Raw genomic sequence first — 15691 nt, forward strand, 5'->3', positions numbered from 1 at the left:
AAAAAAAAAAAAAAAAAAAAAAAGAAAAAAGAAAAGAAAAATAGTACCCTGAGAGCTCAGAGGAGTGAGAAGCTGCTTCTAGTTGAAAACAAATAAACTCACAGGGGAGCTCTGATGCACAGACATCTTTGAAGCTGCACCTTGAAGGAGGAGTAGGATTTTGTCAAGTGGAAATGGAATATGGGTAAAGAAAAATATTCCAGCTCAAGGAATCATCCTTATTAAAGGAAGGATCTTAAGGATGAAGACAAAAAAATATAGGGCATAAATCAGCTAAAGCAACAAAAGCATAGGGCATGTGATGAGGATTTATAAGGGAGAAGAATAGAAACATAACTTGAGATCAAACTATGGAAACTTAAAATGCCAGCCAAAAAAGTTTGGATATGATTGAGTAATAGAAAGCTGATTAATTAGATAAGCAGATTTGAACTATAATAGCATAAGAACAGCATGTAGGGGATGGGTTGTGAGGGGACGAATGCATGGACATATGAAATTCTGCATTAGTTTGAGAGACAACAAATGAAGGCTTGAACCAAGGCAATGTCCACAGAATGAAAAGGAAGGAATAGAAACAAGAAATGAGGATTGGGAGCCAATTAGATGAAAGGTTGTAAGGAAGAAGGAGGAGGAGAAGATAGTATCAAAGTTTTGAGCACTAGAGACTAAGAAAAGGGTGCACAACAATAATAAAATCAGAAGTGGGGACAGTTTTGCTGACCCAAGGAATTCTATTTGTAGCATATTGAGTTCTGAGGGAGACATCTAAGAAACCATCATAAAAAATCAGGTCTGAAGTTCAGAAATGTAGAGATGACATCTGAAACGGAGTGTATGAATGAAACTGGTCCAAGGGATCATAGAGAGAGAGCATATGAGGATGAAGGCTAGAACCTGGGAAATACCTGCACTTATAGAATAAAGCATGAGGTCAGCAAAAGAAGAGTAAAGGGCCAGAGGTGGCTCATGCTTGTAATCACAGCAATTTGGGAGGCCCAGGTGGGAGGATCGCTTGAGTCCAGGAGTTCAAGACCCAGCCTAGGCAACAAAGTGAGACTCCGTCTCACGAATAATTTCTTCAAAAAAATTAGCCGGGTGTGGTGGTGTGAGTCTGTGGTCTCAGCTACTCGAGAGGCTGAAGCAGGAGGACTGCCTGAGCCTGGGAAGTTGAGGTTGCAGTGAGCTGTGATCGTGCCACTGCACTCCACCCTGGGTGAGAGACTGAGGCCCTGCCTCAAAAATAAAATAAAAAGAAAGAAGAGTTAAGGAAAGAAAACCAATCATAGAATTTCAAGGTTAAGCAGGATCTAAAAGGAATCAAAAAGGCATCATGGAAGCAAAGACAGGAGAAGATTTCATGAAGAACAAAGAGTACATCAAGAAGAACCAGGAGGCTATGGTGTTTGCAGCTTCTAGAGGGAGGGGCTGTTGTGGTTAGCTGGCACAGCTAACCCTGACTCTCCTGGCTTTTCCTCCCAGCCAGGTGCAGTGAGCAGGATGTCACAGTCAGCGGGGCTGAGGGGGAGCTGCACTTCCCAGAAAGCCTCCACCTATATTATGAGAGCAAACAGTGAGTAACCCCCTTTGCACTCCTCCTCCTTACTCCCACCTCCAGTCTGGCTGTGCCCACTAATTGGACTGTGATAGTCATTTTCTGTCTAGAAATAACACCCTCTCCATGATCTGCCTACAGATGGTGTGTCTGGACCCTGCTGGTACCAGAGGAAATGCATGTGTTGCTCAGTTTTTCCCACCTAGATGTTGAGTCTTGTCACCACAATTACTTGTCAATGTATTCTTTAGAAGACAGACCCATCGGTGAGTGGATTTTCACAGTGTCAAATGGAAACTGGTGCCAAGTGGGCTTTATGAGGCCTCATTATCTTATGTCTGGCACTGAGCCATCCGTAAATGCCGCACTTTCTGACTTCAGCTTTGAGACTCAGAATTGCGAGTGGGAAGGAACCAAATATGAGCCTGGATGATGGCTGCAAGGTCACAGGGCAAATCTGCTTCCCATCAAACCAGGCTTCCTAGGCTCATTTGCCAGACCTGGTGTCCATGAGGAATAAACTCTAGATATAGTCAGGGCCTCTCAGGATCTCCAGACAGGTCACTGCTTTCCTAGCTGTGAAAATGACCTTTCCCTGCCTCATCAAGCTAAGAAGGGAAATACAAATAGACAACCATGAGAAGGAGACAGGTTACTTATAAGAAACAGAAATGGAATGGCGTTTCTGTGGTTTCTCAGCTGGAGGTGATGGACACATTTGGCAATGACTGAGAAGCATTTTTCAGTTATCACAAGTGCAGGAATTGTCACTGGTAGAGGCCAGGAATGCTACCAAATATCCTACAAAAGATGCAGGATAGCAAGAACACAAAGAAGGTTCTGGCTCAAAATGTCAACTGTGACAAGACTGAGAAACTTAGGATTGGACTCCTGAAATATCACGGCAAATTCAGTTCTTCTTAAATCACTGAAGGGGGACTATTTTCTAGATTCTGAACAAAGAATCTTTTTTTCTCATCCTGCAGGAAAATTTTGTGCAGAAAGCCTCCCTTCATCCATTCTTGTTGGCTCTAATTCTCTAAGGCTGAAATTCGTCTCTGATGCCACAGATTATGCAGCTGGGTTTAATCTTACCTATAAAGCTCTTAAACCAAACTACATTCCTGGTAAAACCATTTACTTTTAACTACGTACTATCCCCACCTTCTGTAGAAGCTTAGGCCCCATAGGAATTAGGTGAGAGGCACGGATGCCTCTCCCAGGGCTCAGCTGGCTCCACATGGGAGAGGGGCACAGGCCAACTAGGGAACAGGGGGCAGTCTCCCCCTCAACCCTGAGTTCACCCTGCTAGCTCATAGTGATTGCCATCCAAGCGAGTCAAGAGGGCCTGAAGAGTTCTGGAGAATCATGCACTATCTCTTTACTTGTTGGCAGTGTCTGAAAATGCAATTGGTATGCATCATTTTCAGGAGACAGGAGGGAGAGCAGTGAGAATTCTTCTTTATTTGAATGGTGCCATCTGTTTGGACGTTTTCTTATGTTTCAGATTCAGGTTGCAGTTACTTAACTGTCCTTTTTGAAGAAGGCCTCATACAGAGTCTAAACTATCCTGAAAACTACAGTGACATGGCTAACTGTGACTGGATTTTTCAAGCTCCCAAACATCACCTAATTAAGGTATTGACTTTGGCTGTACTTACTTAGCTATGGTAAATTCACAAAACAGCTAACATAAGCACCATGAGGTCAGAGGTTTTATCTGATTTATTCACTGCTGTATTTGCAGTACCTAGAACCTGGCATCTGACACACAAAGCTGTCAATAAATACTTGCTGAATGATGGATCCGCCCAGTTTCCCCTGCAACTACACATTTTTCCACTAGATGACACTGTGCTCTTTACTTTTTGTTTAAAAAAAAAAAAAGTGCTGCTTTAATCTTTGCATTGAATTAGCCGGGCACAGTGGCGGGCACCTGTAGTCCCAGCTACTCGGGAGGCTGAGGCAGGAGAATTGCTTGAACCTGGGAGACGGAGGTTGCAGTGAGCCGAGATTGTGCCACTGCACTCCAGCCTGGGCTACAAGAGTGAAACTCTAAAAAAAAAAAAAAAAAAAAAAAAGGAAATCTTTGTGTTGGTGACTTTCTTAGTCTATTCCAGAAACAAGCATTTCTTCCTTATTTATTAAACTGCTCACAAACACATTGTAAGTTATAGATAACAAAAGTCAAGGACAATCAGGCCAAAATCACCAAGCCTTTCAAGCAGAGAGGACAGAGCAAGCCTAGAGGAACCAGTGCAGATCAGGCTCAGGGAATCGCTGGTTTAAGAGGGTCTTAAGGTGTCCTGGAGTGGGCGGTGGAAGGCAAGGTGGAAGTCAATGTATGGAGGCCTTTGAATGTCTGGAAATGGAGTTTATTCCACATTTGATTAGCAGTGTTTGTGGTTACTTGTTTGTCCATTAAACACTAATGGATCATCTGCAGAGAGATATCATCAGGGAGGTAGAAGAAAGACTGCAGTCAGGGTGAGATTGGAATGAGGCGTTTTCTTACAGGTCTTTCTCTTAAAATAATAATTGAAAACAAGACAGTGTAAGATGGAGAGAAAGGAGAGTAGAAAATAAAGGGGAGAGGAGTGAGGGATGATGAGACCCCAGCGTTCTCATGTACTTAAGAGATGGAAAGAGCTCTGAGATGTGGGAGAACCAAATTGGTGTGTTCTTGTGACAGCCTGGAGAATGCAACCTTTAACTTAAAACACAAACCAAACAAAAAGATGTGACCAATTATTTGGATACCACACTAAGTTAGAACTTAAACAGATGAGAATTGAGGTGTCCAGTCCCCACCACACACCTCCATAAAAAGGGAGAATAATTAGACTGGAAATTGAACAATTGAGAGGAGTTTGGATTGGTGGTATCTGAAATATCATGTTAAGTCAGATGTTAATGGCAGAAAGAAGATCACACAGGTTTTATGAATGAGTGGGGAAAGATGATATGGAGGCAGTTGGTATAGATTTCTTTCTAAAAGTTCCTCAAACCTAAACAGAGTTGGGACAAAAATTTCAGCAGAATTAAGGAAAATTTGTTAGTGATGGAGGATAAAATTTAGGTTGTGAGCATGTTTCCAGGTGGAGGAAGAAGAGGAAATTTAGTTGAAAATCTGAAAATGCCAGAGCCAGAAGTGATTGAAAAATATCTCTTCAATAAATAAAGGTTGAGTGTTGTGCATCAGTGAAGTGATGTTCTCATACCCTGCCAGTGACAGCGTCATTTTGCAGAACTCATCTAAGATAGTAATTTGGAAATTGGTGTTACAAGTCATAGCAATATGCTCATCATTTGACTTGGAGAGAAAAGGGCCCCTTCCCAGAAAGTATCCCAGTAAGGGTTTAATAAATGTTTGAACGAATCCTATTTCTGATACATGTCCCCCTCCCCAAGCCTACCTTCACCATTAGTAATTATTTGCCTCCAGTTTTGTTTTATCCACACAGTCCTTTCTGCATCTCACTCAGAGTCCGGGTCCCATTGAATCCCCACCAAACTATGTGTTAAAACTGGAACTCCTATTTCATCTGCCCTCTCTCCCAGCACTCTTCACTTCAAATTCAATTGGCTAGTGCTCACTAAACTGCTCCAAGATCACTCTTTATTGTTTCTTTGTTTCTCCTTCACACTGTTCCTTCTGTCTAGATAGTTCTCCCTTTTCCTGACACAAAACAAGTGTCTCATGCAGGGAATTATACAAGAGAAGAAAAAAAGTAAATGCATAAAGATATTCACTGCCAAGTTTTTAAGATAGCAAAAAATGTAGGTGTCAAGGATAGAGATAAATGAAATATTATGCTACCAATAAGCATCACGATTACAGAAACTATGAGAAAAAGTTCGTCATTATTTATTCTTGGTGAACCTAGGTTGATTCCAGGTGATCACCTTTGTTTTCTAGGTCATTACTCATCAGAGCCTAATAATCTACTTGAGAATTTTGCTGAGGTTTACATTTAGGCTTAGTATCCAAAATCAACTCTCTCTAACTCATACAAGGATTTCCTTTTTCATGCACATTCATGAGGATTGCTACATTTGACTCTGAGCCCACTTATGCAAATGCTTTCAGTAGCTCAGATGATACTTTGTTTTATATCAGCAATTAGACTCACTCATATCTGTGCCTTATCAGAATTTTGCTGTGAGGCATGGAAATTTAGTGGCAACAGGACAGAGTAGGTGAGAAGAATAGCCAGATATATCCTGCTGGGTAGAAAGACATGGTCTCCAAGGGGCACAACAAATTTTAGTCTTGATTCAGGAGAACTAGGGGCTCAAGATGAAACATCAGGAACCAGGTGAACAACACTAAGATGTCCAGAGAAGCAGTTTTGTGTATATGCAATTAGTTGAGTGTCTAGTTGCTTCCAGGGAAAAAAATCCCCATGCGGTAGCTCTTTTAATCTCTTAGAGTCGCTAGGAAGCTAAAATATTTGCAGTTTCCTGCCCTTTGATTCAGGCCATATCTGGTAGCTATTTCAAAAAGTTAGAGAGCCTGTGATATAGAATCCTTTTGTTGATAATCTGACCCACTCCTGAATACCCCATTAACTTTCTCATCTAAGGTCTTACTCTAGAACAAGTTGAGCAATTCAAATTTCTCTGCTGAATCAAAGTCAAGTAATTCATTCAGATTGTTTACTCTGCATGTAACTTCGCATCTTCTCAGCTTTCATTTCAGAGTCTGGAAATAGAAGAAAGTGGAGACTGCACTTCCGACTATGTGACAGTGCACAGTGATGTAGAAAGGAAGAAGGAAATAGGTTAGGTTTGTGGCCCCTGAGCCTCAGCTCGCTCTGGTTTGCGTTTGGACCCAGTCTTGAGATGGGAACGAAAAGGAGACGGATCAATCTTCCTTCATCTTCCTGTACCACCTCCACCCCTCCCTGTGGTCTCACCATCACTCCTTTGTGTTCTTCATTATGGGGGCAGCAATAGAAAGAGGGAGAATCAAAGAACCACTGAAACAGAAATGTGAAAGGCCCATGAGGAAACTAGGAGTCAGAAGGGGGAAGTTCCATTGAAACAAGTCCTGAGGCTAGAACCAGTTCCCTTAACATCATTGAGTATGGGAGTGTTCGGGAGAGAAAACCAAATTGAAATGTCTTGGTGTTAATTACCTGTTTAAGGAGTGAGCCGCCTTCATTTTGAAAATGAATTGTGAAAAGCGTATTTCTCAACAATTACCTGAAGGACAATTTTCTATTTTCTTCTCTCCAATGCCATGGATATCTGCTGGGTGCTGGACAATGTCTTGCCTGGGCTGGCCTTCAACAAGCTCGGGTGTGTGGCTATGATGTCCCCACCCCTGTGCTGAGCCCCTCCAGCATCATGCTCATCAGCTTCCAATCGGATGAAAATAGGACCTTCAGGGGCTTTCAGGCTACAGTCTCCTTCATTCCTAAAGCAGGTAAGAAGATAGAGTCACCAACTCTTTGGTTCCCAGTTCTAATCCTTGTGATATGAATTAGAGGGCAGTCTTTAGAGCCCAACACGGAGACAGTCAATTCTCACTATCTTCAATAATTACATCCTATCAAGCCACCATGGACACTGAACAAGAGAATACTCAGCCATCGCTCCTAGGAAATGTACAGGGTTAGGTGCCTGCAAGGTACATTTTCATCAGCTGATCAGTACATAAACTTGTTTTATGTGTGTTTCTGTTTAAAGATATCTTATTTAATATATATTGTTGGTTCATTACAATGAATTCATGGCCATTAAATTCATGACCAACAGCACTGTGACTCATGTCTGAACAAAGCTTAGATCTAACACGTGTGTTTTCTATGTGAGGCACATCACAGACTTTTGCACTTAGAAACACTAGATGGCACTTCAGCACTATGCTTGGGGCCATTTTAAACATTGAGGTCACCAATAAAAAGAACAGACTTGAAAAAAAAAAGTGCTACTAAATAGACCATGAAAAGGACACTTGTTTATAGGATGAGGGCTGAAGCAAAAAGGCAAAACATTGCCTTGTTTTACCTCATCTGGAAACATGTGTGTCTAACAACGTGTATTTTTTGTCACTCTTCACAAGCCTATGAATGATCCTGAGAACAACATAAGTATCACTTCTGGAGCTGTAAATAATTTTTAGTGAGTAGGTGAATTCACATATATGGAGTTCACAAAGAACGAGTGACTGTATGTCTGAATCCTGGCCAATCATTACTAGATGTGTAATCTTAAGAAAGAGACATCTAAGACTCATTTATTTCAACCCTACTAAGGGAAAACAATGCATCCCTAATAAGAATGCAGTGAGGATTAAATCAAGTAAGATACACTTGGCCACAAGCAAGTGTGTAATACATAACAGAGACATAGAAATATGAAGTATCTTCACCAGTTCCAGACCCTGGACATCTGAACTACCTAACCAGCTTCCTTATACATTCTCACGCCCATGATTCTTCTTTCCAAACCCCACAAAGTCAGTTACCTGCTTTCCAAGTTGTTCATTCTTGTCAGTATTAAGCAGCTGCAGATGGCAAAGCCAAGTTAGAGTTAAAATGTCCCACTCTTCATTTGAAATACCTACAGAGTCTAGCTGACTGAGGTGCCCCAGAATTCTAACAATAGCGTCATAAATCATTTTCTGATAAATCTTCAACCCTGGCCATCTTTGTGGGAGCTGAGTAATTGTATCATACTTATACCCAATATACCCAGATTTAAACATCTCCGTATCAGAGGATGAATCAATGTTTCTGGAGACATGAGATGTGCCAAATGGACAAACCAATGTTTCTGGTAAGCTGTTTTGGGTACCAAGTGATACACACAGAGTATAATCCAGGGTTCAACTGGAGAAGCAGGTGATATAGATTTAATTACATCTTCCTCTAAAATATACTGGAGTCCTAACCTCCAGTACCCCAGAATGTGACCTTATTTAGAGACAGGGTTGTTACAGAGTTAATCAGTTAAAATGAGGTTATTAGCCTGGGCCCTAATCCAATATGACTAGTGTCCTTATTAAAAGGAGAAAATTGGAAGCAGAGAGACAAACACACACAGGGAGAAGATTGTGTAATGATGAAGGCAGAGGTTGGGGTAATACATCATCTACAGGCCAAGGGGCACCAGTAACTGCCAGTAAACCACCAGAAGCTAGAGGAGAGGCTTGGAGCAGACTCCTCATCAGAGCCCTCAGACAGAGTCAACCCTGCCGACACCTTGATCTTGGACTTCTAGCCTCCAGAATTATGAGACAATAAATTTCTGTTGTTCTAAGCCACCTAGTTTGTGATACTTTGTCATGGCAGCCCTAACAAACTGATACACCAGAATTGGCTTACGCAATTCTGGGGGCTGACTAAGCAGGTAAATCTACAGGCCAGGCGGTCAGAAAGGGAAAATCATAGAAACACTGGAATTCCACAGCATAGGCTGAAGCTGTTCTTCACAGGCAGAATTTCTTCTCTCTTTTGGGGAAGCCTCAGCCCTGCTTTTAGGGCCTTCAAACTAATCAAGTCAGGTTCACCCAGATTATTCAAGATGATCTTCTTTACCTAGAGTCAAATGATTAGGAACTTTACTTACTTCTGCAAAATTTCGTTACAGCAACAATTAGATTAGTGTCTGATTTAATAACTGTGGGTTGTCACCTAGCCAAGCTGACATATCAAAAAAGCCATCACATGGAGCTTCATGGTATGTGGTCATTGTCCCTTTTGCTCAAAGCAACACTGGAATATTTCCAGTCACCAGAATACAAGTTTCCATCTCAAGTGAATAATTTAGTGGCAATGACTACTTTCTGTGCCAAATTGTGGTCTCATTCACAAGATCCCACCTCTGAAAAATAGCAAGTATATCACTATGTTCTAGTGCCAATGAGCATCGAGAAGTTCTGAGCTTTCCGTGTTCCTTGTTTGTCCATGACATCTATTGGCATATATGAGTGACATCTTGTCCCATGTGGAAAACACAGTTGTGAGGAGAGCAGGCAGAAGATGAGGTGGGGAAACTTTTATAGTTTGCCATTTTGATACTTTATCAGGAGAAAAGTCAAGCCCTTTATTTTTTATTTTTATTTTTATAAATTTTCTGACACATAGGACACAGAATAATAGAGAGAGTGGAGAATGAAAATTCCTTTTCCCGAGAAGGGATAAAAGCAGTTGGACTCTTTTTGTTCTGGCTTCTATGACAATGACCTCATAATGCATGGAAGCCCCGGGTAGAAAAATTTTTGTGAAGTGTGGCTGCAGTGATTCCTTCTCTTGGCCACCAGAGGGTACATTCAGCAAAGTCATTGCAAAGCACAGTATTTCCAAAGACCAAAAAAGAGAACTATCATAGCAGTAGCACATTTGAGGAGGGTGTGAGAGGTTGAAGATGAATTTAGTGTGTGCCTGTCAATTTACCTGTGGAATATCCAGCTGCAGATGTCCAGGAATTAAGAATCAAGCCTGGGATGGGGTGGTCTGGGAAGTAGCAGATAAAGGTGAGAGTTGCAACCCAAAAGAACCTATTTTTAGAGGAAAAAGAGAAAAGGGAAGACAGAAGAACCAAAGAAAGAGGCCGAAAGGAGCCTGGCATAAGGGGAGGAGGAGAACCAGGACAGACATGGCAGCTGTGGGGAAAGAGATTAGGTTTTGCTGTGGACTGAATGTTTGTACCCCTACCAAATTCATGTGTTGAAGCTTGATCTCCAATGTGATGATATTTGGAGTGGGTCCTTAGGGAGATAATTAGGTTCTGAGGGTGGAGCCCTCATGGATGGGATTAGTTCTTTTATAAGAAGAGATGCACGAGAGCGTGCTTCCTCTCTTTCTGCTCTCCCCCATGTGAGGATAAAACAAGAAGACAGACATCTTCAAACCAGGAAGGGGGCCCTCGCCAGACACTGGATCTGCCAATACCTTGATCTTGGACTTGGCAGTCTCCAGAACTTTGTGAAATAAATTTCTTGTTTAAACCAACAAGTCAATGGTATATTTGTTATAGCAGCCCAAGCAAAGACAGGGGAGAGAGGCATCAATAATGAAAAATGTTGGACAGAATCTAGTAATATAACAGTGGGAAAAGAGGCCTTTGGATTTGGCCATTGGGATGTTTTAGGTAACCTCAGTGAGTCGGAATTCCACGGTCTGATTGCTAAAGATGGAGAGTGAATAGGAGGTGAGAAAGAGGCTCCCTGGAGGTAGTTTTCACTTTCATAAAGAAAGGTCTCCAAGTGTTGTTCTGAGTCTCTGGCCTCTGTTGCCTGAAGCTCTCAGGTTTCAGGAGTCACAGGGTCATAGAGGCAGTTCCGATACACTAGCATAATCCCAGTAACAATTTATTTCTCAGCCTTAGCCTTCAATTTTCTCAAAATTATGTCTTAGGCTTTATTATTATTATTCTTCCCACAGCCATCGCTTCTTACAAATAATGTTTTGGGTAACATCATATTTTTTGACAATTTGCACAGAAATATCACATACCTTTTAGGCCACATGGTGGAATCACCTTTCTTTTCATCTGTATGAATAAAATGCCCTAAAATATATCCCCTGAAAATATATTCTTTTTTTTTCGGGGGCGGAGGGGGGATCTTTATGACCTTAACAGAGATTCCTTGCCTTTAAGGTAGAAAGAAGTCTAACAAGCTACAGCAGCTTAAAATCCCCACCTTTGCATCAGAAGCATGCCAGAAGTATGCTGTGTTTCTCTCCAGAAATTCTAAACAAGCATAGCAGATGCGGGCAACGATTCCCGCTGGGTGAGCGCTCCAGCCGCCATCTTTCTGCTCTCCACAGGACACTTGGGGGCTGGGAGTGTCACTTTGTGGTTTGATGAAACAGCCTCTGGGTGGAGCTGCTGTGACAACTTATTTAAAATCTTCAGGATGCTCAGGGACACACTATAGACAATTTTAAGAACCTTCTTCTCAGAATTGAATGGTCTGTTCTAAAAAAAGCTTTCTGTGAATTTTTGGAAATGTTCCACTCTCTGATATGAAGTAAGGGAAAGGGTCCTTCTTTCATAGTTTCAGGATTTTGATTTCCTTTCTTCCTGCAGATACTTTATAGATTGGGATCAGGCTCAGTATAGACAAATTCATTTGTGAGAATGATGGTGCTTCTTTTTCTCTGTTGTTTTTAATAATTTTAAAAATCTATTAAACAACAAATGTCTGTCATTTTTAATAATTTAAAGTATGTAGTACTTGCTTGTTCATCATGAAAGAATGGCAACTAACATACATTAAGTGATAATTACTGTTATGGGTACTCTACAACTCATTTTTAAATCAAAACTTATATAAAATTAATAATAGCATTAATGTATAATTCATTATATGCCAGGCTTCATTCTAAATGTTTCATATGAATTAACTAATAAAATCATCATATGACCCTAAGAAGAAAGAATCATCGTCATCATCATACCCATTTTAAAGATGGAGAAACCAAGACCTGGAAATGTTCAGTAATAGTCCCCAGCCAGATCATTTGTAAACTGGTGGAGCAGGACTTCATACCTCAGCAACCTTCTACCAGAGTTTGGCGCAGTGCTATGCTACCTCTCAGGTGGGCATATTTGGGTAGAAATATAATTGCCTTTATAACACCCAAGTTCCACTTATTCCTGTGCCAACCTGTCATGAAGGGTCTCAGCTCTTGCAAAATGCCCTTCCAATGTCCTGTAGCCCTCAAGGGGTATCTCACGTAGCTGGGTACAAGTATGCTCTCATAGGGCGGTGTGGTTCTTCTCCCTCCCACTCTGTGTCTACCAGGAACAGCATGTCCCTGCTCAGCCTCCAGCCCTCCTGGGGGACCCTGCCACCTGACTTCTCTGTGTGCCCCCACTCTCCTACCAGCTCCTCCACCAAGTCACTGGAAACCCAGCAGTGTCAAGACTCTCATGTTTCTTGTAAAGTGAGAAAGAATGTTTCTCCTCCATGAGAATTTCTTGAGTCCCAGTGTTTAAAGCAGACTTTAATGAAACTATTTTTTCAGTTTTGACTTAAAGACCTCAGTCTGGCTTTCCTTGAGATAAGTCTGGCAAGCTCAAGAGAGGGAGACAAATGCAAGAGGGAGACAAACACAAGAGACAGACACCACGATGTTCTCAGAATTTCCCCCTTAAGATGCTAAGATTTCATTGTCTCCCCAGACTCTCTGTGCCTGGATCACTGTTCCCTCAACCTAAGTTCCTCCTCAGGAAGCTCCTCAGCACTAAACAAATAGACTTTTGCTGATTCCATCCCACCAGTTCATACATCACTGGATATGTCTGAAATCTGCTTAGACTAAAACCGAGACTGCCCATCACACAAGAGAATCAAATATGTCTTATAAATAGACCATACGCCTCATTTGTTGGGGCTAATTTGTAGTTACACTTAAGAAGCTAGGGACAAGATGAAAAAGAAATGTGCTCTAATATACCTTACCAAAGCTGGATTTAAGAACCATTATATATATATATATATATATATACACACACATATACACACACACACACACACACACACACATATATGTGTATATATATTTGAGGGCAGGCAGCTGGCTTCCCAGGCAGAGTGTCCCAAGGTGCTCTTCAGGGTCCAGGTCCTCAGCAATGTTGGCCCAGAAACTCAACCATGTCAAGATGCTCACAGGGACGAGGCTCACAAGAAATGAGTTCCCGACTCAACAAGAGGCTATGCAAACACGAAGTCCGGTATGTGAATGTGTGAGAAGGGCTATTTCTTTCCAGTAAATAGAATATATGTAGCATGAGATCCATACCTCCACTTCTCCTAACTTCTGCTGACAAAGTGTTTTGATGGTCAAGAAAGGTCAGACATTATCCTCAAGGGCATCTCATCCAGGCATCCAGGTATAGAACAGGTCTGCTGACAAAGGATTCTGCAGTGAGAAAAACAGACAACAGTTTAGTGGGGATGAGGAAGCAGATAATAAGCAAAGAAGTAATATATATATTTTTAAATATTTTATATATATAAATATACATATATAAGAATGCCAGATGGCAATAAATGATACTGAGAAAAATAAATCAGGAATAGGGGATAGTGAATGCAGGTGGGCAGGGTATTGCAATTGTAAAAAAAAAATATGGTCAGAGAAGAGCTGATAAAGAGACATCTGAGAAAAGGCCTGAAGGAGTTGAAGGCAAAGGCTATGCAGATAATAGGGGTTAGAGAATTCCAGGCAAAGGAATGAAAGGCAAGTGCGAAAGACCTGAGGTAAGAGCATGCCTGATATATATGAAAGCCAGCCAGGAGGTCAGTTACGTCTGGAGAGTCATGAGCATGGGGATATCAGAGAAGGTAGGTGGGAGGGCAGCTTGTGTAGGATGTTATGGGCTAAGGTAAAATTATTGGCTTTTACTCTAAGTGGAATGGGATGACATCAAATGGAGTAAGGGGACCTAAAATCATTTTAACAAGATCACTGTTTCTATTGTATTGAAATTAGACTGCAGGAGAGGGAAAGGGAGGAAGCAGAGAGATCAGTTAGGAGACTATTGCAATAATCAACGTAAGATACTGAGATCTGAATGCTAACGGTGGAAGTGGTAAGTCAGATTCTGGACATATTTTCAAGAACAAACCAACAGGATCCCCTGATATATTGGATGTGAGGTGTGAAAGAGAGACATCAAAAGTGACCCTGGGGCTTCTGGCCTGATCAACTGGAAGTATGACATAGACCAAGGTATCAGAATTCGGGGTCGGGGCGGGTGGGGGGCGATAGAGACCAGGAGTTAGTATTTGATCATGCCAAGTTTGATTCGCCTGTTCATTGAAAAGGATATACCAAGTGGGCAGTTGGATATATGAATGTGGAGTTCAGAGGACTGACCCATCCTGGATACGAAAACTTCAAAACTATGAGCATATTGTTGATATTTAAACCCAGGATGCAGGACAAGATCACCAAAGGAGCTGTCTGTGATTTGAGCCCTGGGACACTCCAACATTTCCAGGGGTTGGAAATGAGGAGAATTGACTGAGAATTGACCATTACATTAAATTTAGCAATGTGAGGATATTGGTGATTGCAACATGGGTGGTTTCAAAGGAGTGGTGAGAGTAAAAGCTTTTTTGGAGTAGACTTTAGAGAGAATGTGATGGGAAAAAATAGAGATCACAAGTGTAGACAATTCTTTCAAGGAATCTTATCATAACTAGGAACGTGGAAGTGTGTTAGCACCTGGATGGGGATAAGGAAGTAAAGAGAAGATATTTTGTCATTTAAAACATGGCAGAAATTACAGCACATATGTCTATTAATAAGAATTATCAAATGGAGAGAAGGAACTGATCATAAGGGGCAAAGAGAAAAGAACTGCTGGGGCAATGTTCTTGAGCACTGAGAGGAAAAGAGTGCTAGGACACAAAAGGAGCATGTAGTCAGATGGGAACAGTAACTGGAGGAAATGCAGAGGAAAAATGTATGTTTTCTACATCTCTGTACTTTCTCAATTTTCTTCCACTGGCTCTTAATCAAACTGCAGGCTGTGCAAAGCTGACACCTCAATACCAATGACCCAGTCATAGCCCTTCCTCCAAAAGCATCACTTAACATCTCCGGGCCTCAGCTTTACCAGCTGAAAATGGGGAGCTTCTTTCAATTTGAAATCATAAATTTAAATTTTCATGACATTAAAATAAAAATGTTATTTATGCATTTGCTGGCCCACAGGTTGCTGTGGTGTGGGGGAAGAACACTAGGCTGGATTTAGGAACATGGGCTTACGTCCCGGCTTCGCTACTGTCGAGCGATGTGATCTTTGAGAAGGCAGAGAATCTTTCTGAGATTTTTTTTTCTCCAAACTAAATTGTTTGTAAAAAGATTATAACAATTTCAGAAAGATGTTTCATTGTTATGCTTTATAAACTATACAGCTTTATGAAAATGAAGGCTTTAGAACGCCTAGAATGGAGACTTTAGCCCAATTTGTTCTATTTTCACTTGTTTCACTTTTTAAAACAGAAATTGTCATCACAAACAAAACTCTTCTCTGAAAAGCTCCTGCTTTTGTCCCCATAAAAGAAAAGGAAGCAGAGGCTGGGGCAAATTTGTGAAAAACCAAAGTCCTGGTCATGTTTAAGTAGGAGTCTGGAATGCGTCCCTTCATTTCTCTTTTTTTTTT

General features: G+C 41.3%; 1 protein-coding gene across 1 annotated transcript in view; it reads left to right on the forward strand.

The window, feature by feature from the left end:
- Positions 1-8310, forward strand: part of OVCH2 (ovochymase 2) — a 16955-nt gene extending 8645 nt beyond the window's left edge. Inside the window, exons 9-15 of the mRNA XM_025358155.1 lie at positions 1483-1573; positions 1697-1821; positions 2542-2682; positions 3063-3193; positions 6246-6339; positions 6855-6986; positions 8228-8310. Of these exons, the coding sequence (XP_025213940.1) occupies positions 1483-1573; positions 1697-1821; positions 2542-2682; positions 3063-3193; positions 6246-6339; positions 6855-6986; positions 8228-8310 (797 nt within the window). The remainder of the gene's footprint in view (positions 1-1482; positions 1574-1696; positions 1822-2541; positions 2683-3062; positions 3194-6245; positions 6340-6854; positions 6987-8227) is intronic.
- Positions 8311-15691: the final 7381 nt, after the last annotated feature.

Source organism: Theropithecus gelada, chromosome 14, assembly GCF_003255815.1.
Source record: "Theropithecus gelada isolate Dixy chromosome 14, Tgel_1.0, whole genome shotgun sequence".
NCBI classification, from domain to species: Eukaryota; Metazoa; Chordata; class Mammalia; order Primates; family Cercopithecidae; genus Theropithecus; species Theropithecus gelada.